This window comes from Alligator mississippiensis, chromosome 3, assembly GCF_030867095.1.
Source record: "Alligator mississippiensis isolate rAllMis1 chromosome 3, rAllMis1, whole genome shotgun sequence".
Classification (NCBI taxonomy): Eukaryota; Metazoa; Chordata; order Crocodylia; family Alligatoridae; genus Alligator; species Alligator mississippiensis.
This window is the reverse complement of record NC_081826.1, coordinates 268,222,647-268,248,971: the sequence shown is the minus strand read 5'-3', so window position 1 is coordinate 268,248,971 and position 26,325 is coordinate 268,222,647. Positions and strand designations below refer to the sequence as shown.

Sequence of the window (26,325 nt, the reverse complement as noted above, 5' to 3'; positions counted from 1 at the left end):
TTCTGTCAGCCACCACCCTCTGGGTCTGACCACGGAGCCAATTCCCCAGCCAGCGGATCGTGGTGAATCTGAGGCCACAGTTGGCCAGTTTTGCCAAGAGGTGATCATGGGATACCAGATCGAAGGCTTTTTTAAAGTCAAGATATACGACATCAATCTCCTCTCCCTTGTCCAGGTGATAGGTCACTTGGTCATAAAAAGAAATAAGATTGGTCAAACAAGACCTACCTGCAAAAGCCCATGCTGGCTATTCCTCAGGATGTTGCCATCGGCTAGTTCATTAAGAATGGCCTCTTTGATAATCTCTAAGATCTTCCCTGGGATAGAGGTCAGGCTGATGGGCTTACAGTTTGGCAGATCCACTTTTCTCCCCTTCTTGAAGATAGGCACCACATTGGCCTTCTTCCAGTCTTTGGGCACTGCACTAGAGAGCCAGGAGTTCTCGAAGATCCGTGCCAGTGGCTGAGCTATAATGCTAGCCAGCTCCCTGAATACCCTGCGGTGTAAACTGTCAGGGCCAGCTGACTTGAAGGTGTCCAGCCTCTCAAGGTGTTCCTTCATGAGGTCAGCATTGATGGAGGGTAAGGAATCACCCTTACCCAGTCATTCCTGTCCTGTAATGGGCAGGGGCGCCCCTTGGGACTGGTGGAAAAACCAATGCAAAGTACTCATTTAGCAAGTTGGCTTTCTCCTGGGCATCGGTTGTCAGTTGTCCCATCTGGTTTAGCAGGGGTTCAGTATTGCCCTTGCTTTTCCTCTGGCTCTCCACATATCTAAGAAAGGACTTTTTATTGTCCTTGATATGTGTAGGTAGTTGGGGTTCAGTTGCAGCCTTGGCTTTCCTGGTTCACTCCCTGCAGGTCTGGACTAGTACAGAATATTCCTCCTTGGAGATGGATCCAGTCCTCCATCCTTTGTAGGTCTTTCTTTTTAGACACAGGAGGTCTGCTAGTTTCCCGCAGAGCCAAGGGGGCTGCTGTGCCCTTTTGCTGCCTTTCCTCTAAGATGGAATAGACTTTGCTTGTGCATCTAGGATCACTCCCTTGAGGAACAACCACTCATCCTGAACTCCCCTCCCCTTTGGGTCGTGGTCCCTTAGGGCCTCCTGAGGTTGTCAAAGTCAGGTTTCCTGAAGTCGAGGACTTCTGCTTTGCTGACTGACTTGCCAGCTTTATGGCAGATGATGGTGATCAGCTTGTGGTGACTGTCACCCAGCTTTCCTTCAATTGTTAGGTTGCTGATTAGGTCACCCCCCGCCGTAGCCAGTACCAGGTCAAGCAGTGCTTTACCTCTCATCGGCCCGTTGACTTCTTGTGTCAGGTAGAGCTCATCCAGGCATAAAAGAAAGCTTTGCAACTGCTCTGATTTGGCCAAGCGCTCTTCCCATGAGATGTCAGGGTAGTTGAAATCTCCCATGACAACCATGCACTGGGAGCGCGCAGCTTCAGTCAGTTCCCTGGTGAACTTCTGGTCAAGCTCTTGATCCTGGGTAGGAGGTCTGTAATAGACTCCCACCATTGTGTCCCCTGTGTTGTGTTACCCATGGATTTTAACCCAGAGGGTCTCCAATTCTCCACCCTGGGTGCCAATGTTGGCTTGCAGGAATGCATAGCTTTCCTTGACATAGAGAGCTACATCCCCACCCCTTCTGTCCACTCGATCTCTCCTGTACAGGGTATAGCAATCTAGACCTGTGGCTCAAGTGGCTACAGCCATGCCTGGCCCCCTTGTACCCACAATGTTATGGGGCCTAGGGGTAAAGGCACCCTGACCCGCCTTTCACCAGGGTGGTAACTTGCCTGGCATTTCATGGGGGCTTCCGCACCACTGAGAGCCCCACCAGGCCACCCACTCCTGGCAGGGTGCAGTTTTAGGTCATGCCCAGAACCAGGAGCCTCCAAGCCATCTCTGACAGATCCTGCCCTTACCTCTAGGGTGTCACATACAGCCTTGCAGCCAGGCTATGTTTCTGCCTGGCCTGCCAGTAGCGAACTGCTCTGTTTATATAGGTGGCCAAAGATCTAAAATGGCAGCCACAATCAAGCACCTGCTGGCTGCTTGGCTCAGCTCTTTAAGTGGCAGGTACCAACAGTGCCCTGCCACACACCTCCCCCCTTAAAATATTTCCTGGGGGAGGTTTCCCCTGTTGCTTTGCCAAAACAGGTTCCCCTCTGAGCCTGTGAAAGCTCTCGAGTGGCTAGCACTCCCAAAGGTGCTCTGCCACATACACCAAATGGTGCTAACGTTGTGTAGCACCGTGCATCACCCTTGAAAAGATCTCAAGGCATCCCAGGAAGCCATGAGACCCTTGTTGCAAATCGCTGGCCTGGCGATTAGGGTGTTCACCCAGGATGTTTGTGATGTAGGTTCAAGCATCTCTCTTGCTTTGTAGTTGTTTTTGGTGGAAAAAAAAGGCCTTGGCTGCATCCTGACAAAGCACAGGACTTATTTTTGAAAACTTGAAAATGTCTACTCATTTGGTTGTTTGTGGCATTTATTTCAAGACCCTTATTATGCATACACATTGAGATTAGGAGAAAAAAACTGGAATAGTTAGGATCACTAGTAAATGAGTATAAGAGGTTTGTTTAAGGTAACTGACTCCTGAAAACTGTATATATTCTTTAGAGGTGGAGGCTAGAACTGCAAATAAGTAACAAGCGTCTACAGTAAACTCTCTGGTAACCAGCACCTTACAAGCCGGCATGCTCTTGTAACTGGTATGCTGGCTTGTAAGGAAAAGTGAAACTGGAAGTGCTTATCGTGGCACCAGTTTCTGCTGAGCCCCCACGGCCCGGGGGCATAACAGGCTGTGTGGGACTGTGAGGGGCCTGCCTCCCTGTCCCGCGGGGCCCACAGGAGGGGCGGTGACGCCGCAGTAGGGGTGGAGGGACGCCCCAGATGCAGCAGGAGAAGCAGCAGCCGGGGCCACTCAATTAACCCGGCATATTTTGTTATCCGGCATCCCCCATTCTCAGGTGATGCCGGATAACAGAGCTTTTACTATATATAACTTTGTAAAAAGTTTTGAAAAAAGAGTAGTGGAAACATTCTTAGATATTAAGATCAGTAGAGTTGGACAGTATAGCTTAAAAAAAAATAATGGAAAAAAATGAGAAGCCACTAAAGATTGTGTTAAATATTTCTTAAAAGTAAGGTTATATAACATAAGTTTGGAGGAGAATAAATGGAATACCAGTCATAAAAAGCTGCAGGCTTTTCAGAAATTGGTTAACCTTGGTATTTTCTTCAGTGCATAAGCAAATCATGATGGAATCTTACTGTAAGTACACATAAGGAAAGTAGTGTTGAGCAACAGATTATATGGAAGGCAGGATCAATCCTGGTTAAACCATCTCAGCGAAGTGTTTGTCTAGCCTGCTCTTGAAAATTTCTAAGGATGGAGATTCCACAATTTTTCTAGATAGAAAAATTCCATTCCAGTGCATAGTCAGAAAGTTCCTCCTAAGCTCCAACCTACATTTCCCCTGCTGCAGCTCCTGGTCTTGTCCACTACAGCCACTGAGAAAAGCCTATCTCTATTCTCTCTATAATTACCCTTCAGGTATTTGAAGACTGTTATCAAATCTCCTCTTAGTCTTTGCTTCTCCAAACTAATTATCCCTAGTTCTTTCAGCCTTTCCTCTAAAGTCCTGCCTTAAAGGCCCCTAATCATTATTATTGCTCCCTGCTGGACTCTTTATAACCTCTTCACATTCTTCTCGAAATGTGGGACCCAAAACGATACAGTAATCCATGTGCTGAATAGAGCAGAAAACTTGCTTCCTTTGATTTGCCAGTGACACTCCTATTAATACAACCCAGCACTAGGGCTGTGTGAAATTTCGACAGCTGTTTTGTTTTGGAGGTGTTTTGGTGCCCAAAACACTGAAAACGAAAGGCTTCAAAACATTTTGGAAATGTTTCAGATAATTTTGGGGTTTTGGAGCTGGGCTTGCAGGGAAACAAAAACTAAGAGGGAGGGGAAAGTGGGTGGGAAGGACTGCTCTGATATTGACATCTAGCTCCCAGTTTGCTTCCCCCAGCTCTCTGATCATTTCCCCAGTTGTTCCTGGGGGGTGTGGCCCCCCAATCTACATGCGGGGTTTCAGCAGGCTGCTGCTGCAGGCTCGGGCCAGCAGCAGCCACTTGGTGTGGGCCAGGAAGACTGCGGTGCTGCCACTGGCCCCAGCCTCCAGCGGCAGTCTGCTGAAACCCGACGCACAGATCTGGGGGCCCATGACCCCCGGGAAGAACTGGGGAAATGATCAGAGAGCTGGGGAATTGAACTGGGGGCTGGGGAATCCCTGCTGCATGACCTGGCTCCACAGGGAGCAGAGATCCACGCTGAGGTCTCCTCCCCACCACTGCCCGCCCCATGCAGCCCCAGATGTCTGCTCCCTGCGGAGCTGGGTCACGCAACAGGGATCAGCACCGCCCTGCCGTGTGACCAGGCTCCACAGGGAGCAGAGATTCATGCTGAAGTCTCCTCGTCACCGCTGCCCAACCTGTGCAGCCCCACATCTCCAGGGCAGCGTGGGGTAGGCAGCGGTGGTGAGGAGACCCCAGTGCTGATCTGTGCTTCCTGCAGAGCTGAGTTGTGCGGCTGGGGCCAGCAGGATTGCTCGCCGCTCTGTGTTGCTTCCCTGCCCCGTGACCCAGCGTGACAGGGATCAGAGATCTGTGCAGGAGTTTCATTGCCTGTAGGGAGGGCAGCGGCCCTCCCACTCCCCCATCTCTTCCTCCTTCCCCAGACAAGCCAACCACGGCCCCATCCTGCTCCCCACTGGGGCCCTGCAGCCCCTGGCTCAAAGCCCTGCCCAGCTGGGTAGGGCTGTGCGAAGCTTCCCTTGCAGCCTGTTCAAAACAGGTTCAGAGGAAATTTGGCCAAAATGAAACAGGACAGTGATCTGAAACACTGAAATGAATTACTGTCCTCCGAAATGACCGAATCTGAAACTGAACTGAAACACAGCCGTTTCACACAGCCCTGCTCAGTACGCTGTTGGCTTTTTACAACACAAGCACACTATTGGCTCATATTCTGTTTATGGCCCACTGTAACCCCAAAGTTTTTCTTTGCAGTACTGCAGCTTAGCTAGTCATTCTCTAGTCTGTATTTGTGCATGCAATTATTTCTGTCCCCAGTGCAGGACTGTGCATTTATCCTTGTTTAATTTCATGTGGTTGGTTTTGGACCATGTCTCTAATCTATCCAGGTCATTCTGGATCCTAGCCCTGCCCTCTGCAGTGTCTATAAGTCCATCCAACCTGGTGTCATCTGCAGATTGGCTAAGTGTGCGCTCAGTTCCATCATCCAAATCATTAATGAAGATATTAAACAATACTGACCGCAAGAGAAACCCCTAGGGAACCCCACTTGATAACCTCCCAATTAGACATTGAGCTATTCAATTAGTACAGTGATTTAACTTACTGTACTTTCATCTAGTCTGTATTTCTTCAGTTTGTGAATGAGAAGTTTATGGGAGACAGTGTCAAAAGCCTTACTAAAGTCAAGGTACATCACATTCACTGCACTCTCCCCCTCATCTGTTACCATATCATAGAAAGAAATCAGGTTGGTCAGGCATGACTTGCTCTTGGTTAATTCATGCTGGCTGTTCCTGATCACCTTGTTCACCCACATGCTTCATAATAGATTCCTTGAGGACCTGCTTCATGATCTTTCCAAGTTTTGAGGTCAATCTGACTGGTCTGTAATTTCCTGGATCCTCCCTTTCTTAAATATAGACATTATATTTGCCCTTTTCCAATCATCCAGGATGTCATCTGACCTCCGCAAATTCTCAAAGAGATAGTCAGTGGCTCAGAAATTACTTTGGCCATTTCCTTCAATATCCTAGGATGTATCCCATGTGGCCCTGCCAACTTGAAAGCATCTAGCTTCTCTAAGCAATCCCTAAGTTGTTCTGCCAATACTTACTCATTTAGAAGCAACACAGTACCCAGGTTATTGACATATTGCTACTAACAAGTGTTGACTGTAGGTCTACTTGTTTATTTGCATGCTTATGTATGTGTCTTCTTGAAGTGTTATTATCTATTACTTGGTTCTAGGTCTGCAAGAACTAGAGTAGATTTTTAGAGAAAATACATTTTAAGGAATTACATTTATTGATAGAGAAACTTCCTTTAAGAAAAATACATTATTAAAAAAAATCTTGCAGTATTTATTTAAATGGATTTTTTATTATAACTGCTAATTAAATTTAAGCCATTAATTAGTTAACTAATAATAACATGTAATAATATTTAACTAATTTTTCACTCTTCCTTGGATTTTAGTTATGATGATGGTATTCAACAATGGATCAATAGAGACAGCTGCCAAAGCAACAATGGATCATGTGCCTTCTTTTTCCCTGACATTCCATATGCTAGATATTGTTTTCAGGTGACAGCAAAAAATGCTTTGAGTAATTCTACAACGGAATGTGTTCCCATGGAAATGTTGGAAATAGGTACATTTTGGTATAATTCTTTAAATAAAGATGAAATACATAATGCTTAGAGCTAGAAAAAATGTTTTAGCTTTTTTTTAAAGCAAAAATGAAGAGTTAGCAGCATTAAAAAGTCATAAATTAATTTTGGTTTTGCTAAATATTTTTTCTGGGAATAATTCTTGGGAAGTGAGAAGCATTTTGTTTCAGCATTTTTAAAACTAAGGACTTGCTTTGTATTTTCATTTGGAAAAGTTTTTTTCATTTAGAAATTTCTTTTGATTTTATTAAAAAATCAAAACATTTAGAATTTTTAATTATCAATTAAAGTGCTTCAACCTGAAAGTATTTTTTTCATGTTTTTCCCTATTTTTTGATTAACTGTCTGAAATAAATGCTTTTTCAGGAAGTGCCATCATTCCACAAAATTAGTTCATTTGCACTGCTTTTACTCACTTAGAGTAAAGATTTCTAATTGAGTCCTTAAAGTGAGACAAATTTATGAATTATTTTCCAAAGCAGACCAGATATGTGCTGAAACTGTACTTCTGCATAGTATGATGGGGATCACATGCATTTCTTGTATGCCAGCCAACATGTATAGCTCTTTTTTACCACAGTTTTCTTAGTAGACATTCACTTTAGGCCTGATTATTCTGCATATGTGTGATGTTGTTTGTTTGTAATGGCATAGTGCCTGGGAGCCCCAATCACAGACCAGCACCAAGGTTCTGCAAGGTGATATAAAAACAGGAACCTACAATTAACTGTTAACTGGACTGTTAACTGGGGGTGTTAACTGGGACTACCTCACATTTTATGGAAACGTGGATGAATAGCAAGTGTTTGATATGTATCAGAAAGTTCAGTTATAAGTTAACACTAATTTTATAGTATTTAAGTATAAGGAGAACTTCTGGAAAATGTTAAGAATAGAAATGTGTTGTTGTTGTTGTTATTTGATTGTATTTTTGTTCTTTTATACATAGGAATAGATAAAAAATAAGAGTGGACTGATAGAGATTTTGAGGACCGATACCGATATTTAAGGAGGCATATCAGCTGATACTGATCCAATATCTGATACAGTTGCCTCCAGGTGGTAAGTCCGGTGTGGTGGAAGGTGCGTGGGGGGCAGATCAACACCCCTGCAGTGAGGGAGGGAGGGGGCTGGGGCTGCCCAGTTGGGAGGGGCACAGGATGGAGGCATAGCTTGTGGGGTGGGGGCAGCTCCTGCCCCTGCTTGCACCCTGGGAGTGGGGGGGAGGGGAGTGTACTCCCGGATCTGTGTGTAGCCTCTTCTTGCCAGGGGCTGGGCTCAGAGTGGGCTTTGGCGGCGCTGGGAAGAGGCTGTAGCTGCCCTAGATTTTGCTGCAGCTCTGTTCCCAGCCCTGTGCCACCGCCCCAGCTTTTCCTGGCACTCGGGTGGAGGTGGGGTATTCAGCCAGGGCTACCCAGGGCAGTGGCGCAGGGCTGGGAGTGGAGCTGTGCTGAAATTTGGGGTGGGTGCAGCCTCCTCCCAGTGCCACCAGAGCCCACTCCAAGCCCATCCCCTGATGAGAAGATCCACACAGCGCCTACTATGGCTACACCCCACAGCTGCAACCCTCCCCATGCCGTGCAGATCCAGAGGCACTCGCCCCACCCTCCTGGGGTGCTAACAGTGGCAGGAGCTGCCCCCACCCCATGAGTCATGCCTCTGTCCTGCGCCCTACCTCCCACTCTGGCTGGGCAGTGCCTGCCCCTGCTACCTCTCTTACCATGGGTGGTGTTGCCCCCTCTTGCCCCTTCCCTCCCCCTCCCCTTCTGACTTACCAGCTGGAGGCTGCTGTCCATGGTGCTGGCTCCGCTCCGTGCTGTGCTTTGCAGCTGCACGCAGCATGGGCATTTATCGGCCAAATTATCAGCCCCATCAGGCCGATATCTGATATAGATAATTTTCTTCATATCGGTACCAATCCGATATCAGACCAATGTATCAGTGCACCTCTAATAAAATATGAAGAATGAAAGTAATTACAATAAATGATAAAAATATTATGCCTTTCACTAGTCAATGGATATGGTCAGGATTGAGTTCACAGATTTGAGTTTTCGAAATAACATTTTTTAAGGGTTTTACATTTTGGAATTGTGAATATTGCTTGCAAAGCATATTGATGGTAGACTTATTTATTTTGAACAGAAGACTAATAAACTCTTCTAATCTCCCTTTGTAAAATAGGCATTTGCTTTCTTGATTAGACCTTTTCAATATCTCTTCCACTTTGAATTCATCTGTCTTGAATATGAGTGATCAGAACTGCATATGGTATTCCACACAAGGTCTTGTCAGTTAACTAAGGAACTGGAAAAAATCCATTAAGCCTATTCAGGGATTTATCTTTTTAAATGTTCACCTAATAACTTGCATTTCTACATAAGCACAATAAAACTTATTCATAACTATATCCACATCTCACTTGCTAATTATTTAACTTGCAAAAAATCAGAAAGATCTTGGACTCTTGGACAGCCTATAAATTTAGGATACTCAAGTAGAACGTCTACTCCGCAGTCAACAGGAGTGCTTTTATTACAACTAATATATATATATATATATATATATACACACACACACACACACACACACACACACACACACACACACACACACACACACACACACACTATCTGCATTGTTGGGACAGGCTCATGGAACTTTTCCTCAGGTCTCTGGAAGAGAAGCAGACAACAGAGCTAAACAGCAGATGGAACAAAGGCTTGCGTAAAAGGAAATATGTAAATAAAAGCAGGAAATATGATTAATTATCAGACAATGGACAGGGGAGGTGCAGTAGACATCTGATAAGTGGAGGAGCAAGACCATTCAGGATTGTTATTATCACCTGTGAAATAAAGAGATTAGCAAATATCATGTAGATTGTAATGGGTTGTGAAGTCATTGTCTATATTAAGTCCCTGGTTCTTAGGGCCTGATAGGCTAATGGATTTTTGTTCCTAGGCTCATTTTTTGATGGTGTTTTACAAATTTACCTTGAGCATGAGAACTTTGAGGTCAGGGAGGGTGTGGTTTTTCTGTGAAAATTTTCTTCTACCTGTGTTCTAGTCTTTCTGTCCTTTATTTTTTTTCAGTGATCATTGATTCTAGTATGTAATTGTTGTCTGGTTTCACTGACCTGGTTTCTATAAAAATATTTGTTACCCAGGATGAACTTTAGCACATTTTGGAATAGACATGTATATAATCCATGGATTCTAGTGATTTTACTTGGGGATTGTTGATTATTGTGGCAGTAGAGATGAGTTGACAGGTTTTGCGTTTATTGTTAAGGCAGGGCTGGGTCCCAATAGATGCCTGTTGATCAGTGGGGAGTTTGCTTCTGATGATGAGTTGGGCAATGTTACAGGGCTGTAAGGATTGGAATATTTCTCTCAAGGCCTGGTCTTTTTCAAGAATAGGCTATAATTGTTTGGATCCTTCTTATTGGTTCATGGTAGGTGACAACCAAAGGTGTGCAGTCAGTAGGGGTTTTTATTCTTGTATTCTAGAAGGTTGTTGTGAGGTATTTGGGTGGCTCTTTCCAGTAGAAAAGTAGACTGTATCTTTGAGTGTCCTTACTGGGTAAAGACAGTTTTCAGTTTGGTGAGATGCATATCACAAGTATTCTCCTCAGTGAAGATGTAGTATCTGAGGGCCTAACTGTAGATCATTGCTTTTTGGTGTGTTTGGAATGATTGCTGGTTTTATGGTCATAAGTGTGGTGGTCAGTGGGTTTTTTTGTATATAGTGGTTCATAGGGTGCCATTAAAGATTCTGTATTTAGGAAGTTGATGTTAGTGTAGGAGTATTCTAGAGAAAATTTGATCAAAAGATGGCTGCTGTTAGACACATGGTAGAAGTCAATAAGCAAGTCCATGTGTTCACTCCAGATTATGAGAATGTCATATGTAACACAGTGATAGTACAGGGATGGTGGTGCAGTTTTCTAGAAACTCCTCTTCCAGGTTGTTTTTGAAGAGGTTGGCTCCCCAATATGCCATTCTTGTGCCCACAGCTCTCTCCATGGTTTGGAAGAAATGTTGGTTGTTGAAAGTGAAGTTGTTGTGGGTGAGGATTAAATGGACGATTTCTGCAATAAATTGTATTTGTAAATCTGAGTGTAATCCATTTTCTTGTAGGAATTTCAAGCAAGAAGTTGTGTCTTCATGTTGTGGGATGTTAGTATACACATTGGTGGCATCCTAGTTGCAAGTATGGCCTACTCAGGGAGGTGGTTGATGTTCTAGAATCTAGATCGTATTGAAGAAGCCTGTTGTGTCTTGTAGAAAACTCATTCTCTGAGTTGCAAATTATTTCAGGATGGTTTCTGTGAATCTTGATAGCTCTTCAGTGGGAGTACCACACTTGAATATGATGGCTCTGTCAGGGTTACTTTTCCTGTGAATCTTTGGGAGCATATAAAATATTCTTGGGATAAAATGGGGGATTAGTGGTGGTAGCTTTTCCTGAAGTTGGTATGGAAAAGATTTGATTATATTTTCCAGTTCCAAAGCAAACAGTGGTGTGGGGTCCTCCCCAAATTTTTTATAGTAGTTAGTGTCTGAGAGTTGTCCCATTATTGATATAATCTTGGTAGTTGAGGATGACAGTTGCTCCTCCTTTGTCTACTTGTATGATTACTGTTTCATTGTTGGATCTTAGGGATCATATGGATTTTCTCTTTGGTTGGTTGTCCTGGGTTTTGTTGAGTATTTCATTGTTAACTTTCCTTCTGAAAAAGTCAATGTAGTAGTTCAATGTGTGGTTTTTGTCTAGTGGGAGGTGTCTGGTCAGATTTTTGTTGTTGTTCATATAATCTGTTGTGCTAGAAAGGTTTTTAGAGGTAGTTCTGTACTGGATGTAGAAGTATTCTTTCAGGTGAAGTCTATGGACAGATTCTTCTAATTCTTCACATATTAGGTTGCTTTTCTGGGCAGAAGTTCAGGCCTTCAGGGTTAAATCGGTGAAGGATTAAATTGCAGCCCTCAGGCTTCCACTCTGCCACCACTCCTCACATTGCTCCTCTTCTCTCTAGCTTCCCCTGCCCCAGGGGTCGGGGCAGTGCAGCATGGCACAGCCTGCAGTTTGGGGGGAGCCTGCAGCCAAGAGTGCCTGTATGGCACAGTGCAGCTAGGAGGCACAGAGACCAGCAGTGAGAATTTTTATTTAAATCACATGATTCAAGTGCCACTTAATAAAATTTCCAAGTCTGGCAGTAAATGAACACATGCCATCTTTTCTCAAAATCTTTACATCCTTGATTTTGCTATGCAAAATGCCTGAACGCCACAGTAGGCATTGTCTTATTTTTCATATCTTCTCCTCACTCTGTCTTGCTGGATGCCATTTTCCCCTCTACTATGTTTGTTATCTTTAACTAGATATTGTTACCTTGTTGTTGTTATCTAAATAACTATATATTTGTTACCTTTAACTAGCTCTTTAACTCAATAGGATAGGGAGCATGTCTTTTTGTAAATATAAAGTATCTCTTGCAGTTGCAACTGAAATTCCGTTTTGCTGATACCCAGCCTCACCTGCATGGTGCAGATACATCCCAGTTGCAGCACCATCCACCACACTCTGAGCCCACTCCATTCACCCATTACTATTACAGGTTCCTATTCCTCTCCCAGTTCTCCATTCTCATTACCACTCGATTACCTAATGCTTAAATATTCTGTCAGTTCTTTCTCTCAAACACCTACCATTCCATGAATCTGGCTAAGATTTTCTTTAGGCCTGTACTTAGGACTTGACTCATCTTTCTTCAAGTTGTAACTATTCTTTTTACTGGCCTTGTCTCTGAGAAAAGAATATGGTGGCCACATTACAAATAGAAAAAGCAAATGAATATTTTTCAATGCATTTACAGATGAAAGATGCTTGTATATCTGTTTGAGTGTTAGCTTGTCTACTGTAAGTTAGCTAGGTATAACCAATTTTCTCTCCTTTTGTAAAATACATCCATACCCATATATATATAAATTTTCATATGGGCACTGTGTATCTGTGTAATATATATGCTTCCATGAATTTGTATGTTAGATCTAACAATATTGGAATGATTGGGTAACTCTTCCTAGATCGGGGCGGGCAATTATTTCGGGCAGAGGGCCACTTATTGAGCTTTGGCAAGCCATGGAGGGCCGCATGATAGGCAGCCAGGGGCAGATAAATATTAATTTTCTAAATTTTTTAGGGGCCCCATGGGCTGGATAGAATGGCCTGGCGGGCCGCATCCGGCCCCTAGGCTGCATTTTGCCCACCCCTGTCCTAGATGCTAAATAATCTATTATAAACTTTTATTTAATGCAAAGTTGCAGAACTTCTTTTCCTGTTTGAAAAACATGAAAGCTTTATTTCTTAATTTCAGAGAAACTTGAGGCTCCTGACATAATTTCAGTTGAAAAAATTGCTGGTATAAAGCAGTTGCTAAACATAACTTGGAAAAACCCTATGGTAGCTCCTGAACGACGTTTATGTTGCCTTATTCAATACAGAAAAATGCATTCAAACGATTCGGTAAGTTACATTGTTACATTGTCCTAATATCAGATGATTTATTCCTGGCTTACATTTTGACTTTTTTTAAATGCTAATGATAAAAAGGCAGGATGAAAATATACCTGGATGAAAAGCTTTATTTTACTGAAATGAATAACAGAAGATTGAGATGAATGAAGACCTACTCTTACACTGCAATGGACAGGAGAGATGCAGTAGAAATCTGATAAGTGGAGGAGCAAGTCCATTCAGGAGGGTTATCATCACCTCTGAAGTACAGAGATTAGCAAATATCCTGTAGATTGTAATGGGCTGTGAAGTCATTGTCTATGTTAAGAGTGACCCTACTCTTCTTATTTGTTTAGTCCAGGTCTGTTTTATTGACCAGCATCTTCCTTGTTGTTCTAGAAGGATTTCAGTGGGGTTCTCCCAGCCAGATCAGGAGTCAAATCCATTAGTTTTTTGCTTTTTTTTCTTGTTGCTTTTTAGCTATGAACTGCTTTTGTATTTAGGAGCAAGAACTATGTTCATTCCAGATTCAGTTATAACAAAAGGGTATTAATTTTGAGATATTTTGAAGTATTAATTTTGAGATGAAGAAAAGAAATAGGTTAGCTAGTTTAATACCACATGTCCTAAAGTAAAGAAAATCTGTGTGTCAGAAACACTTAAATATTTAGAATTATTAACTATGTATTATCCAAGTGGAGATAATGATCAGTTCTTCATCTCCATTCAGATGACCTGTCTTATTCCTACTTGATGTGCAAACAACCTCAGTGCAAACCAGGGCTTCTCCTTCTAAAACTGGGAATTACATAGTGAGCTCTCTGGGTACATCCACACATGCAAGCATGTATGCTCGCAGCAGCTCAAATCAGAAAAGCACAAATTTGAGCTGGGGATTTTTGCCTCAGTGCACGTACCTGGACATGCACTTTGATGTGGGACGAGCTGTGCCACTTGGGGCAAAATAATCCTGCCCAGTGCCTCCTGGATCTGCAGCCCCAGTAGTATAAAAAGCTGCCCTGGCAAGCAGCTCAGGGCTACGTGCTCTCAGGAGCTTCAGGGGTCCCTTGTCCATGCACATTTCCAAGCAGAGCATGAGTGGGCCGTGTCCACTGGCTCCTTGGGTGCCTTTGAGGACCAGTGGGTAAAACCTGGGGGGCTCTGCTCGGTGTCCCACTCCAGCGAACTTCTTTTCACATTTTGAACCTATAACCCCCATGTCACTCCTAGCCTTTTCTTCCTTAGTTGTCCCACAAAAAAAAGAAAAGAAATTAGTTGTATCTTTCGAACTTTGGCCCCACAGAATAGTGGGGGCTATTAGGTAACTAGGTGGGCCTTAAGACCCATGATCTTTGGAAGATACAAATAGACAGGAACTTCTGAGGCCTGGCCATTTGGTATCTGGGGACACTACCCTTTGTGCCAGCTGGACTGCTGAAGCAGCCCTGAGAGTTCCTTGTACCCACTGCAGCAGTTTGGCAGTGGGGGCTGCTGTCTGGCTATGACCTGCTGCCACCTGCAACAGCATGTGGCCCCAAGCCTGCATGCCTGCCAGACCCAGATGGGGACTTCATGGCCACAGCAGAGGCTTATGCACCTCTGGGCCAGCTGCCAGTTGGCTGTGGCTGCATAGTTGGCCTTTGCGCAGCACTACTGCCATGTGTAGTGCTGCCCTGACATCTGGGCAGCTATTGCCCAGAAGATGTCCTTAGTGTGGTGGTCTACTTTGAACTGTCAAAGCATGTCATCCTGGCCCCAAGTGCCAGGAGGTCAGCCACCTCCAGCTGGGTCCCGATTCGCAGCCCAAAGCAGGCTGCTCTGCCTGGGTCCTGCCACTTGCCTCACTAGCAGGAATTCTCGTGTTCCCTATTTAAAAACTGCAAATTCTCTGATAAAAAAGCCCAAATTCACTCTTCACAAATAGCCTACCAGTGTCTCTATCATCGTAATAAAATAAATTTTAAATATCTATATGTTTTGATGTTTGATTTTGTTTTTCTTATTGCAGAACAATTAGCGCTCTCCCTGACCCCTTCACTAAATGGGATGTGGGGACAGCTGCGCCTGCAGCCACAGCTCCTGCCAGCAGGTCTCATCCTGTCTGGCAGCTGAGCATGCTGGATGTGTGATGGGGGGGATGTAGGGTTTGCAGGAGCAGGGCAGGAAGGGGTGTAGGGGATGCAGGTGGGTGTGGGGGATGTGGGGGGGCTGGGGGTGTGGGTAGATGGGAAGGGATTGTGGGAGGGCTGTGTGGGGGGGCTGCTAAGGAGGGGTGGGTCCCCTGACCCCCACAGGGCACAGCTCCCCCACACAGCACATGGACTGACCCCCTGCAGGGCTCCAGCCCCCCTCAGGGCCCCAACCCCCCTCACCTCCATAGGGCCCACAGCTCACCCCCACAGCAGCAGCAGCCATGGGCGCTCAAGGCCCACTGCTGTCAGAGCTTCCCTGCCTCAAAGCCTGTGCCACTTGTTGTGGGTGTGGCCTGGCATGGCGCAGTGTGGTGTGGGGCTGTGCACATTTCTGCAGCCCCAGGTTGCTTGGGCTGTCACCTGGGGGCCAGTGCCACTCGTGGGGACTGTGTGTCATGCTGGGCTGGGTCCTGCCTCCATGGGCCCTACATGCCGTTGGGCCAGTCCAGCTCCGTGGAGGCAGGACATGTGGTTCAGCCCGAGAGGCCTGGGACTGCAGAAAGGCGCACAGCCCCATGCCTAGCCACGCTGCACCTGCAGCAGGCGGCACAGGCGGTGCTGGCTCTAAGGCAATCGGGGCCATGCTGTGCCATGCTGCAGGGGGTCTGCCAGCAGTGGGCCCTGAGTGTCCCACGGCTGCTGCTGCTGCTGTGGGGAGAGGGGGCTGTGGGCCCTGTGGGGGACCCATGCCCCCCAACCAGCCCCACCCCCAATGGTCCCCCCACACAAGCACAGGCCTCTCCACCCACATCCCCCCACAGTCCCTACTTACACCCGACCACTGGTGTCATGCCGGATCCTTGCAGTGCTGCTGCTTGCCCCAGCATGCTAAGGGTGTGTGCCCCGCATGCTGGGGCAGCAGAAGCACATAGAAACCAGAGCATTTCTCCAGAGGACTGGCTTCTGGGTTATGTCAGGGCATAGGGCTGTGCCCTGCCTCGCTTTCTTTACCCGTGTTTTTTTTTTTTTTTTGATACCTGGATATCCAGGTATCAAATTTTGAACCCATGCTGCAAATATGCAGTGTGGAGAACATTTTTTTTGTTCACAGTGTGTCTCTTGCAGCATCTCAAACTGGTTTGGGATGCAGCAAGAGGCACGTGCACGTTCCTCTGGATGCACCCTCTGAGGCCTGTTTTTAGCAGATAGTCTCCTATTAATATGCAGTGCCTAGCAAATGTCCATCCACTATTTTTCAGTGTTTGAGCCCTCAAGCATAAAGTTGAAAAGCAGAAGAATTAAGAGGATAATGAGGTGTTTAAAAAGTTCTTGTCTCTGTTTCATTATTTTTAGTTATTCCTTTTCTTTGTATATAAGGAATAAGTCCAAAGCATTAGACTATGTCACATTTATCGTAGAAGTACATGCTAGACCTATTTGCCACCTGTGTGAATAAGAAGCTATCAGTCTCATGCTTATGCCACAAAATAATGTTATCTCCATTTATTGGAAAAGGAAATTCCTATATACTGTAAGTCTCTCCATGAATCCTTCTGGAAGTGAAATTGTTGGCAATGCTTAGAAAAGACAAAAGTTCAATGATTTAGAACCATGTTAGCTTAGGCAAATATGGTTCTCAACTTTCTTTTATGGTTCTCATCCAGTTCATATAGTGTAGGAGTACAGCTTTAGACTTACTTGGAAATGCATGCAGTTTTGTTTTGGAGCTCCTCAGGTTGTAGGTGTGAGACTCTTCTATACAAATGACCTCTTAAGAGAAGTGAAAATGACAGACCTTGTCATTCTTCTTGGAAGGTCCTGCATTACATATTTCTCATACACCTGTCGTCCATGGGAACTCGGAGGCTAACTTTTTAAAAGGATTGTTTCTTAGGACTTTTTCAGTTTTTTTTCCATTGACACTTCTAGTTTGTTCATAAATTTATCATTTTTTGGATTGTTTTAATTTCTTGGAGCTTTAGCTCCCATGCAGTTGGAGTTGACTAAAATATTTGTAGGTCTGCAGAGATACTTGAGGAGGATGGCATGGCAATGTCCAATGGAAAGCCTCACTCTTGCTCTTCTTCACTGTTGCTACTTTTACATTAAAAAAGGAGCTAATACCAGCCTCGTGGGGAAATTACTAAAAGCTAGATACTAAAATGCTACACAGAAGTAGAATTGCAAGGTAAATAATTTTCTTTTTTCTTTAGTAGAGGATTAAGGTGGGAATATGAGAGAGCCACATGCTCCCACTTTTAGATACAGGTTTTGGGTAGTTACTGTTCTGTTTTTTAGATAAATATATACTGTGTTTTGGGGTTTCTTTTTAAATCAAAGTATTTTTGTCCCTTTGTTTACTTTTAGGGAAATGTTACTGACTGCACAAACCGTACTGAGACCATAAAATCATATAATCTAATGGGCCTACAGGATTTTACTGAGTATGCTATTGCCATTCAATGTAAAGGTGCATTAGCAAAATTCTGGAGTGAATGGAGTGAAGAGAGAATAGGAAGAACAGAAGAAAAAGGCAGGCGAATCATTTATATCATATCTTTTTTCCCAGGATTTAATTGGGGATATTTTTGGAGCAGATTTAACAACAGCAACCTATTTCTATTTTCAGCATATTTGTCAATCTGTTGACTCAGGATTTTGAACTTATGAGAACAAATATAGTCAGTTAAACTTGGCAGGAAGAGGGAAGACTGAAATAGGTAGGGGGACCTGGCTGCAAGGAAAATGAATGGAGGAGAAAATAATGGGCTATTTAAAAGAAATAAAACAGAAATTAGAGAGGGATGACCAGAGAGACTGGAGAAGTGAGAGAAGTGGAGGGAAAAACTGAATGAGGTTAGACAGGAGTCAATAAGGAAAATAGCTTTACTCCAAATTATTGTGGAAGTAGGAGTACAGTGTTTCAAGCTGGTATAGTAACATGAAATAAAATTATAAATTTGGGAAATTAAATAAATCAGGCCAAAAAAAAAAAAAAAGGAAAAAGCCCCTTATAATTCCTGACAGTAAATTCAAGCAGTAAAACAGTTTGTGGAAAAGGAGACAAAGAAATTTAGAGAAAGTCATGAAGACACCTAAAATGAGTGATCAAGAATAAATGGCTAGAATACAGGGAAACTCTAAAAGTGATTTTACATGTTTAGGAATATTAAAAAGATATAGTTATATTTTAAATCATGTTGGAAATGTTTATCACCCCCCTCTTCATACACCATAAAATACCTAATTTAATTAGGATATTAGAGATGATGTAGGCTCTGTATTTTTTTTTCTTGAGTTTTCTTCATAAGTATATGGAAGTCTAGAATAAACAAGATATGGCAAGTTGCTATAATTGTATTTAGTGTTATGTACATATCTAGTAGTTTTATGTTGGAAAATAATAAATAATTATAATAAATAATAACTCTGCCTTCAGGTTCTCATAATCTAAGTAAAACTGATACTGTAAAACAGGAACTGAGAAATAGGCCAAAGGGAGGGAGCAAATGGTTCTTGAGTGAAAAATTATTGCTGGAAAACTAAACAAACAAAATAAAATTTGAAGCCAGAGTAGGATAGGAGAGTTGCTTGGTGCATAGGAAGAGAAACGGTAGTTTCAGCTGCAAGGGAAGATGAAAAAAGGCATAGCATTAGAAATAAAACGGTTTATAAGGGAAGTCTTTAAATTTAGAATAGTTGCTTTCAGACTTTATTTTGAAAGCATTTCAAAATATTTTTTCAACCTTACCATTTTAAAGAATAACAGTAAGTTTTATGCTTCTTATTGTTCATTGTATTAGCTCCTTCAAGAAAAGTAGATTTGTGGAGAGTAATTGAATCTTCCCAGTCATCTGGAAATAGATATGTGCATCTTATGTGGAAGGTATGTACTTCATCTGTGACTTTAAAATCATGGCTGTCTTCCTTTTATGCTCTTTGTTGTAGAACAGCTAGAGTTAAAAACAGTTTGCAGGGCTGTGGAATAGGAGTTACATTACTAGGAACTGCTAACAGACAGCAGAATTGCAGAAGAAAAGATAACTTGATTAATGGAACATCAAGACTAAAAAGTTAAAAACTAGAAAGTCGTTTAACACCTGTGGAATAAAGAATTTAGAAAGAATCAGGTAGATTATAACGAGCCACGAAGTCAGTTGACTACCTCAGTACTGCCCGCAGCAAACTAGAAATGTGGTTGGTTGCCGAGGGCACAGGCATAGTGGTGACTTCTGGTTACTACCATGATCACAATTGTGATTGTGTGGCTGCCTGCAGCTGCAGCTCCTCCAATTCCCTTTTCCCCAAGTTGGCACGCGAGGCAGTTGCTCATTCGCTCCCCCTCCTCCCAGTTAGCTGCCTGGATAGAAGTGCTGTTGCCACTGCTAGGCAATTGGTTTTAAACTTTGGCAGGGGCAGGAATCAAAGGGGGGTGCAACTGTACCACTGCACCCTACTGGATCCACCTGTGAATCCGTTTTCTTCACTGGAAAAGCAGCGTGCTTGGAGACACTGTGCATGTTATCCAGCTGCCAAGATGGTTGCTGTTTGTGTCTGGTTCAGCCAGCTGAAGGGGTAGAGTCTTGTGTTAACCCTCTCATAGCTGTAGCTATTGGCTAAGCACTGTAGCTTGTACCAGAAGCAGCAAGTGAGCTTCTGGTAGTATCTTGATGAGGCCTGTGATGTGTAAACAACACTTTATTTACAGGAACTATATAAAGAACTATTTGTAGTAAAGAACTAACAGTCTTGCTACTCCCTTTGCAAGGGCCTGGGGCCTAACCTCATGTCATACCAAGTAAGTCCTCCTGGAGACACAAAATGTCCAAGAAATGTGGCATCCCAAGAGACAGTCTGGAATAGGCAGCAGAAACTTCCTGCTATGGCATCCCAGACTGTCTCCTAGGATGCCAAACTCCCCAGACACACTGGGTGCATCCAGACAAGCATGGCCATGCAGTATGTGGTGCCACAAACATGTCTGCACTACCACATACTGCACAGTTAGGTGTTCTCCGTGCTGCAAAGGTGTGCTGCCCTGGATATCCAGGGGGCAAAAAAACCCACAGAAAAAAAAAAAGGAGCAGTGCATGCGAGGGCAGCAAACACCACTGAAAAGCAGAGCTGGGATGCCCAGTCACACTGCGGCTGTCTTGCTGGGTGGAGCCTGGCTGATAGCTGCTGCTGCTGGGGTCAGCACAGTGCAGGCCCCGGCCTCCCCTACCACTCCTGGGGTAACTTGCCACGTTCCAAAGCATGGATGGCATGGGCATTCCCTGGGGACAAGTAACTGGGGCACAAGGTGCACCACAGCTACTTGTCTCCGGGGAACTAAATGTCTGTGCTTATCTGGACATAGCCCCTGTGTTCCCAGGCAGACTTACTCTGTGTCACAGAGTTATCCATGACTCTGGAAAAATCTTATGTCATGCATTCTACTTTCTATAAACAAAATGCATGCTTTTTTGGAGGTATGTTGTACGTGAGAAAATGTGGTAGGGTTTTTTTGTTTGTTTGTTTGAAACCTTCTCCATTAAAATTGTCATGGTATGACTGTCCTGGACAGGAGCTGACAGGTAACAGTTCGCTTTCATAACATTCAGTGCTAGACTTCCATTTTAATTTGACCTACTGCATGGTTGGGATAGACTTCATCAGGTGACCTGAAGAAGAATGCACTGCATTTGAAAGCTTGTCTAAGATCTCATGCAGACATACAGTTTCTCCTGGGAGAGTTGTTGCTGTCTCCAGGAGAAACCATAAAAGTACAGGTGTTCAGGCTTTTTCTCCCAGGTAAAAATGGCCACTCCAAGAGAAAAATAATCTGGGAACAACCAGGGCTAAATCGCTTCCAAACAGGTGGAAGGAGAAGAAAAAAATTGGGTGTCTGAACATGCGCATGTGTGCATGCCCTTCCCACCCCACCCCCTGTGGCAAAGTCTGTGGGGGGAAGGGAAAGGGCCGCAGGGAGAGCAGCATTGCCTGGCACCGCACCGTGCAGGCCTCAACTGCCTCCTGGCCCCAGCTGCACTAGCCCTGGCTGCCTCCCTGCCCCAGCCCCATCCGGGCACCACCCAGGGGTGCCCAGAGCCAGGGGCTGGAGTGGGGCCAGCCTCGGCTGCACTGCTGGGCTGGAGGGGACAGAGGCTCTGGGACCCCTGTGCTCGTCCCACCAGGTCGTAATAGCCAAGGCAGGGTGGAGCAGGGCGCAGGACAGAGCTGTGTCTCATCCGGGGATGCAGGAAGGGGCAGCGGCTCCTGCAGCTGCATGCGTCCTGGGAGGCAGTGGGGGCTTATGACCCTGATTTGCACAGGGCAGGGCAGGCTGCTGCTGCGGGCTGGGGCTGGGGCAGCGCTGGGCTCTTCCTGGCAGAGGGTGGCGTGCTGTGGTCTGGACAGGCAGTGGCAGTGCTGGAAGCAGGGTCAGGTGGGCTATGGTGAATCTTGCAGTGGCTGTGGCCATAGCCCACCCAGCCCCTCCGAGTGACACTGCCACCCACCCTAAGCATAGTCCTGCCTGCCCCTGCCCTGCTGGAAAGATCCTGGCCCCAGGCCACAGCAGCAGCCCACCCTGCCCCGCACAGATCTGGGGGCATGCAGCCCCCATGCCTCCCGGGTTGCATTTAGCAGTAGGAGCCGCAGCCCCCAAATGAGCCACTCAGGGCTCAGTCCTGCCTCGAGCACCTGCCCCTCCTCCAGCCCTAGCCCCACTCCCTCCCTCACCACTGCCTGTGTGCCCCTCCCCATCCCTGCTGCACCTGTAGGAAGCCTGCAGCCAGGCTGCCTTTTGGCCCTACCACTGCCTCGCATTTGTGGGGGCTAAGCTCCGTTAGCCCCCGCTTCCACCGCCTATGCTCCCAGGAGAGTTTCTCATGGGAGAGTGAGTGTATATGCTGTAAGTCTATCCCAACCATACAGTTGGTCCAATAAAAGATATAACACACAAAAATCCTTGTCATTTCCTGGACAGTTACATCCATTACAGTTGCATCATCACTCCAATGCTACTGAAATATGGAGGATATTTTAATTTGACTTGGTCATTTACTTGAAAAAAATCATTTTATTAGCCAGGTATCTTGATGAATTGACTACCTTATTTCAAAACCATGGTTCTGTGAAGAAATTACTTGATATTATCAGCTGTTGTTATTTGACCAGCTCTAATTATAACAGGTATTTTAAGATTTACCATTTACTTGAACCCAATAAAATCTGCTCTTGAAATATAACATAACATCACATTACAAACTATCCAGAAAATAATTCAACATACCTGCTGACAGTAGTACCTCAAGTTGTTCTAGAGGTATTATTTAGGTAGTAGCTGTGAGCTGGAAGGGCATTCCATGTGTTGCCATGCAAATGAGAACACCGTTTACATTTCTCAGGAACCTACATTTTTCAGGAGTGCTATCAGTAGGTTGAGAGATGATGAGGCAAACGGTGTGCATCTATACATGCAATTAATGTGAAGCAATAAATTCCAGCACATATTGCACTGGAGTTTGTTGTTCCTGGGCACTGTGTTACACATGCACTGGGACCACATCATGTTGTCCTAGTGAAGAACAACCCCAGCTGACACAGGGTCTGGTGGGTCATCCTGTCAGCCAAGGGCACTCCAGCCTGGCTCAACAAGCTGCAGAGGGACTGGCTGGGACATGAGATTGTTTCAGTATAGGGGTAACCAGCAGGCAGCCCTTGCACTGAAGCATCCTCATGCCCCAGCCATCCCCGTCAGCATTTACACATGTTTTGCTGCACAGTAAATAACACCGCTGCAGGATAGTATTTATATTTACAAGTACGAACCCATGGCAGCACTTATTAATTTACTGCCACCTAATAGGAACATGCATGTGGATGTGGAGACTTTACTGTGGAGCTAATTAAAAAACTCCACAGCAAATGTCTTGTGTAGACATGTCCACTGTAGAGCAGATTAATGAGAATGTGTACATCAAAATGATCCAGTAGTAGGAAACAAAAATGTTGGGAGGCTTGGTAGAATTTATGCTTTATATCTTTAAGTATACTTTTGATAATAGAGAGAGTACTACAAAACACATGCTTCTATATATTATTTTTTTAAACAGTTATTGGAAGAATTTCCATCTTCTGAGAGTATTCATGGCTACAAAATATGGTATATTCCAGAAAACAATGCAAGCCCCGCTGGGCCTACACACAATACTACTGATAAAAAGTTTACGCTTCTTTTACCCGGGGAAGCATATGTGTTATCTGTTATTGCCTATAACTCGGCTGGAGAATCTCCTGAGGCTACTTTGAGAATTCCCACCATTGGTGAAATAAGTAAGTATTATAAAATGATGTGGATCATTGTGAACCAATACCTTTTCTGTCTAAATAGGACAGTTCATTTTGTCTAAGTAACTTTGCATTCAAAGTGAAATTGTGGTAGGGTTTTTTGTTTGCAAGTTAAATATGGAAAAGACCTCCCAGATTATCTTGTTCAACATTCTGTGTAGGGATTATCAGTTCATTTTAGCACAAATAAAGTACATTGGTGTGAAAGAGCATATATTAAAGCACTGGTAGGCCATTGTACTTTTGCTTATTTGTCCTGATGGAAATAATATTTCCTCTTTTAAAGGCTTTTAGGGCATTTTTAAACATGCTCCAGGGCTGGGGATGGGACACTTTTATTAGAGTGGCTCTGAGAGCTGCTCTAATTAAAGTGCCCTGAGCGTCTTGTGTATCTGTGTCCCCGTGCTTCAAAATGGCGGTGGGGGCATTTTATCTAAAGCTTGTCAAACAAGTTTTAGTTAAAATGCCCCTGCCACCATTTTGAAGTGCAGGGATGCTGATACATAAGACATAGAGGCTGGCTGGAGTGTAGTAATTACCATGCTCCAGCAGACTTGATTAATCAAGTCTGCTCTGATGCGCTGTAATTACAGCACCTCCCCTCTCATGTACAGGCACCCTTGTAGCATGCTCTTATCACAAATGATAGATATTCCTGATCTTTTCTGCATTGTTCTCCAGACTTATAATTTTGCCCTGGGGTTCATAATGCTGGAGTCCTACTCAACTCTTACGTCTCCTTTAAGTTGGGTGTTGCTACAGACTGTTTGCCAAATAACACATCCACAGTGGTCAGGCCTGGCATTTTCCTGACATTCTTATTATTGAATTGTTAATGCATGTATTTGTTGTGCCAGAATAAATGCAACTTCCTTCCCCTCTGCCTCCCAAAATGACTCATATTCAAATCTTAATGTCTTCACAAAACTGCAGGATATTTTATTACTTATATGTGTGGACATGCTCACATTATTTCTATCTTCAAAGATCTTGAATATCTCCTTTTCCACTGCTGTATCTACTGTATCACTGTCCTTTTTTGTAATCGTGCTCCCACCTCTAGTGAAGCTGCAGTGCTGGTCAATATTCCATCTCTGGTTCCCTTTGCTTCGCTCTTTCTGGCTGGCTTTCTCTGAGTTCCACGCTACTGGTTTTCCTCTCACATTGATTGTTTTGTACATCTCCCCTTGCCATCCTCATCATTGATCCCCTCTTTCTTTTAAAAGTATGAGCCACAATGTACTCTTCTGTGTTTTCCTGTAGCCAATACATGCATATAAGTCTTCAAATGGAGATATACTAATTCTTCATGACTTTCTTTATTTGTTCTCTTTTTGTTTTTTTCTCATCTTATGATAGCTATAATATTGACCTAAGATTGTTTAGCTTAATTGTAGATTAAAATCATAATCTGTTGAATTGCTACAGTACTGTGGATTTCAATGGATAATGATTTCTATTAATTTTACTTGCTGCTATTATTTTGTAGCTTCCACGCATATAGATTCGGTGTGGACCTTTACCTTAAGAAAAAAAATGATTGTGACATGGGAAGCATCATCAGTAAATGAATATGTTATTGAATGGTACAAGGAGTGGGATACTGAGCCCTTTAATAGATCATGGCAATATGTATCAAATACTACAAACTGGACATCTCAAGAGGGTATGTTTAATCTACTAATAGCTCTTAGAGCCGTGAAAATTCTCTTTTTTTTTTTTCTTCTTACCCTATCTTTAGAACCTATTCTATTTCTTAAGGAGAAAATATGTTTGGTCTCAACACATTAAGGGATTTGTCTGTCTGCATATTGTATTGTGAGTAAGTGCCACTTATATTTGAGCAAAGCAAGCTCCCTACTGTTCCTCTTGCTCTGCACTTTGGTGGACCAGAGGGGGGCATGTGTCTCCTGTTCCTTCATTCCTCTCGGCAATCTCCTCATTTGAGGTGGAACATTTCTGCTGCCCTCACCAACCATGGTCTTGCCTGCATTTTTCAAGCTAGTTTTTTCAGTTGGCATTCAAAAAAAAAATTTGTTTATAAGACTAGAATTTGCTTTATTCAACATAGTCATTTCATCCACTTTAGAGTTGACATTTTGTTCCTTCTTGGTCATCTAGTTGGCCATTTTTTGATCACATTCATGTCATTCTTGGCACTTATGCCTCAGCAGGAATTCTAATCCTGGATGCGTAACCCTGTGCACATAGATGACTATCTATGTACCGAGACTGGGCATGCACAGTAGTAGGTGAGACATATGTGTCCCCCTTTCTAGATGGCTTAGCCTTAGGTCAGGGGTTGTCAACCAGGGCTACATGTACCCCCAGGAGTGCTTGGGAAGGCCCTAGGGGGTATGTGCAGGCGGGTGGGGATGGAGCATTGCTGCTTACCACTCTGCGCTGCCGCTTCCCAGGAGCAGGACCAGGGGGAGGGGTGTCACGGGCAGTAGCATCCCTCTGTGGGCCAGATGCGGGGGAGGGAAGCTTTCATGCAGTGGCCGCCACCATCACCCACCGCTCCATGCTGCTGCTGCTCCACATGTCCAGCCAGGTGCCACCCCCTCCCCCCACCCTGCTCTGCATCTGGCTGCCAGGGATACACTTATTAAAAAAGGCTGAAAATTTGGAAGTGGAGGAGGAAGAAAGAGAGATTTCTCATTTTTTCCTCACAAATAGATGAGTGGCCAGGGCACTGAGCTGGAAAACTGAAGGGCCTCAGTTCCTATCTTGGTCTTTTGGGTTTTCTAGCACGGCACTCTAATCACCATTATTCAGTCTCCTCTCCAGTGCTCCTTTTGAAGCTGGTCCCTGGCCCCTTGAGAGGGAGGTGCAT

General features: G+C 44.3%; 1 protein-coding gene across 1 annotated transcript in view; it reads left to right on the top strand.

The window, feature by feature from the left end:
* Positions 1-26,325, top strand: part of IL31RA (interleukin 31 receptor A) — a 91,014-nt gene that overhangs the window by 31,852 nt on the left and 32,837 nt on the right. Inside the window, exons 5-10 of the mRNA XM_014594054.3 lie at positions 6,310-6,485; positions 12,884-13,032; positions 17,523-17,688; positions 18,959-19,041; positions 23,255-23,474; positions 24,979-25,155. Coding sequence (XP_014449540.1) covers positions 6,310-6,485; positions 12,884-13,032; positions 17,523-17,688; positions 18,959-19,041; positions 23,255-23,474; positions 24,979-25,155 — 971 coding nt within the window. The remainder of the gene's footprint in view (positions 1-6,309; positions 6,486-12,883; positions 13,033-17,522; positions 17,689-18,958; positions 19,042-23,254; positions 23,475-24,978; positions 25,156-26,325) is intronic.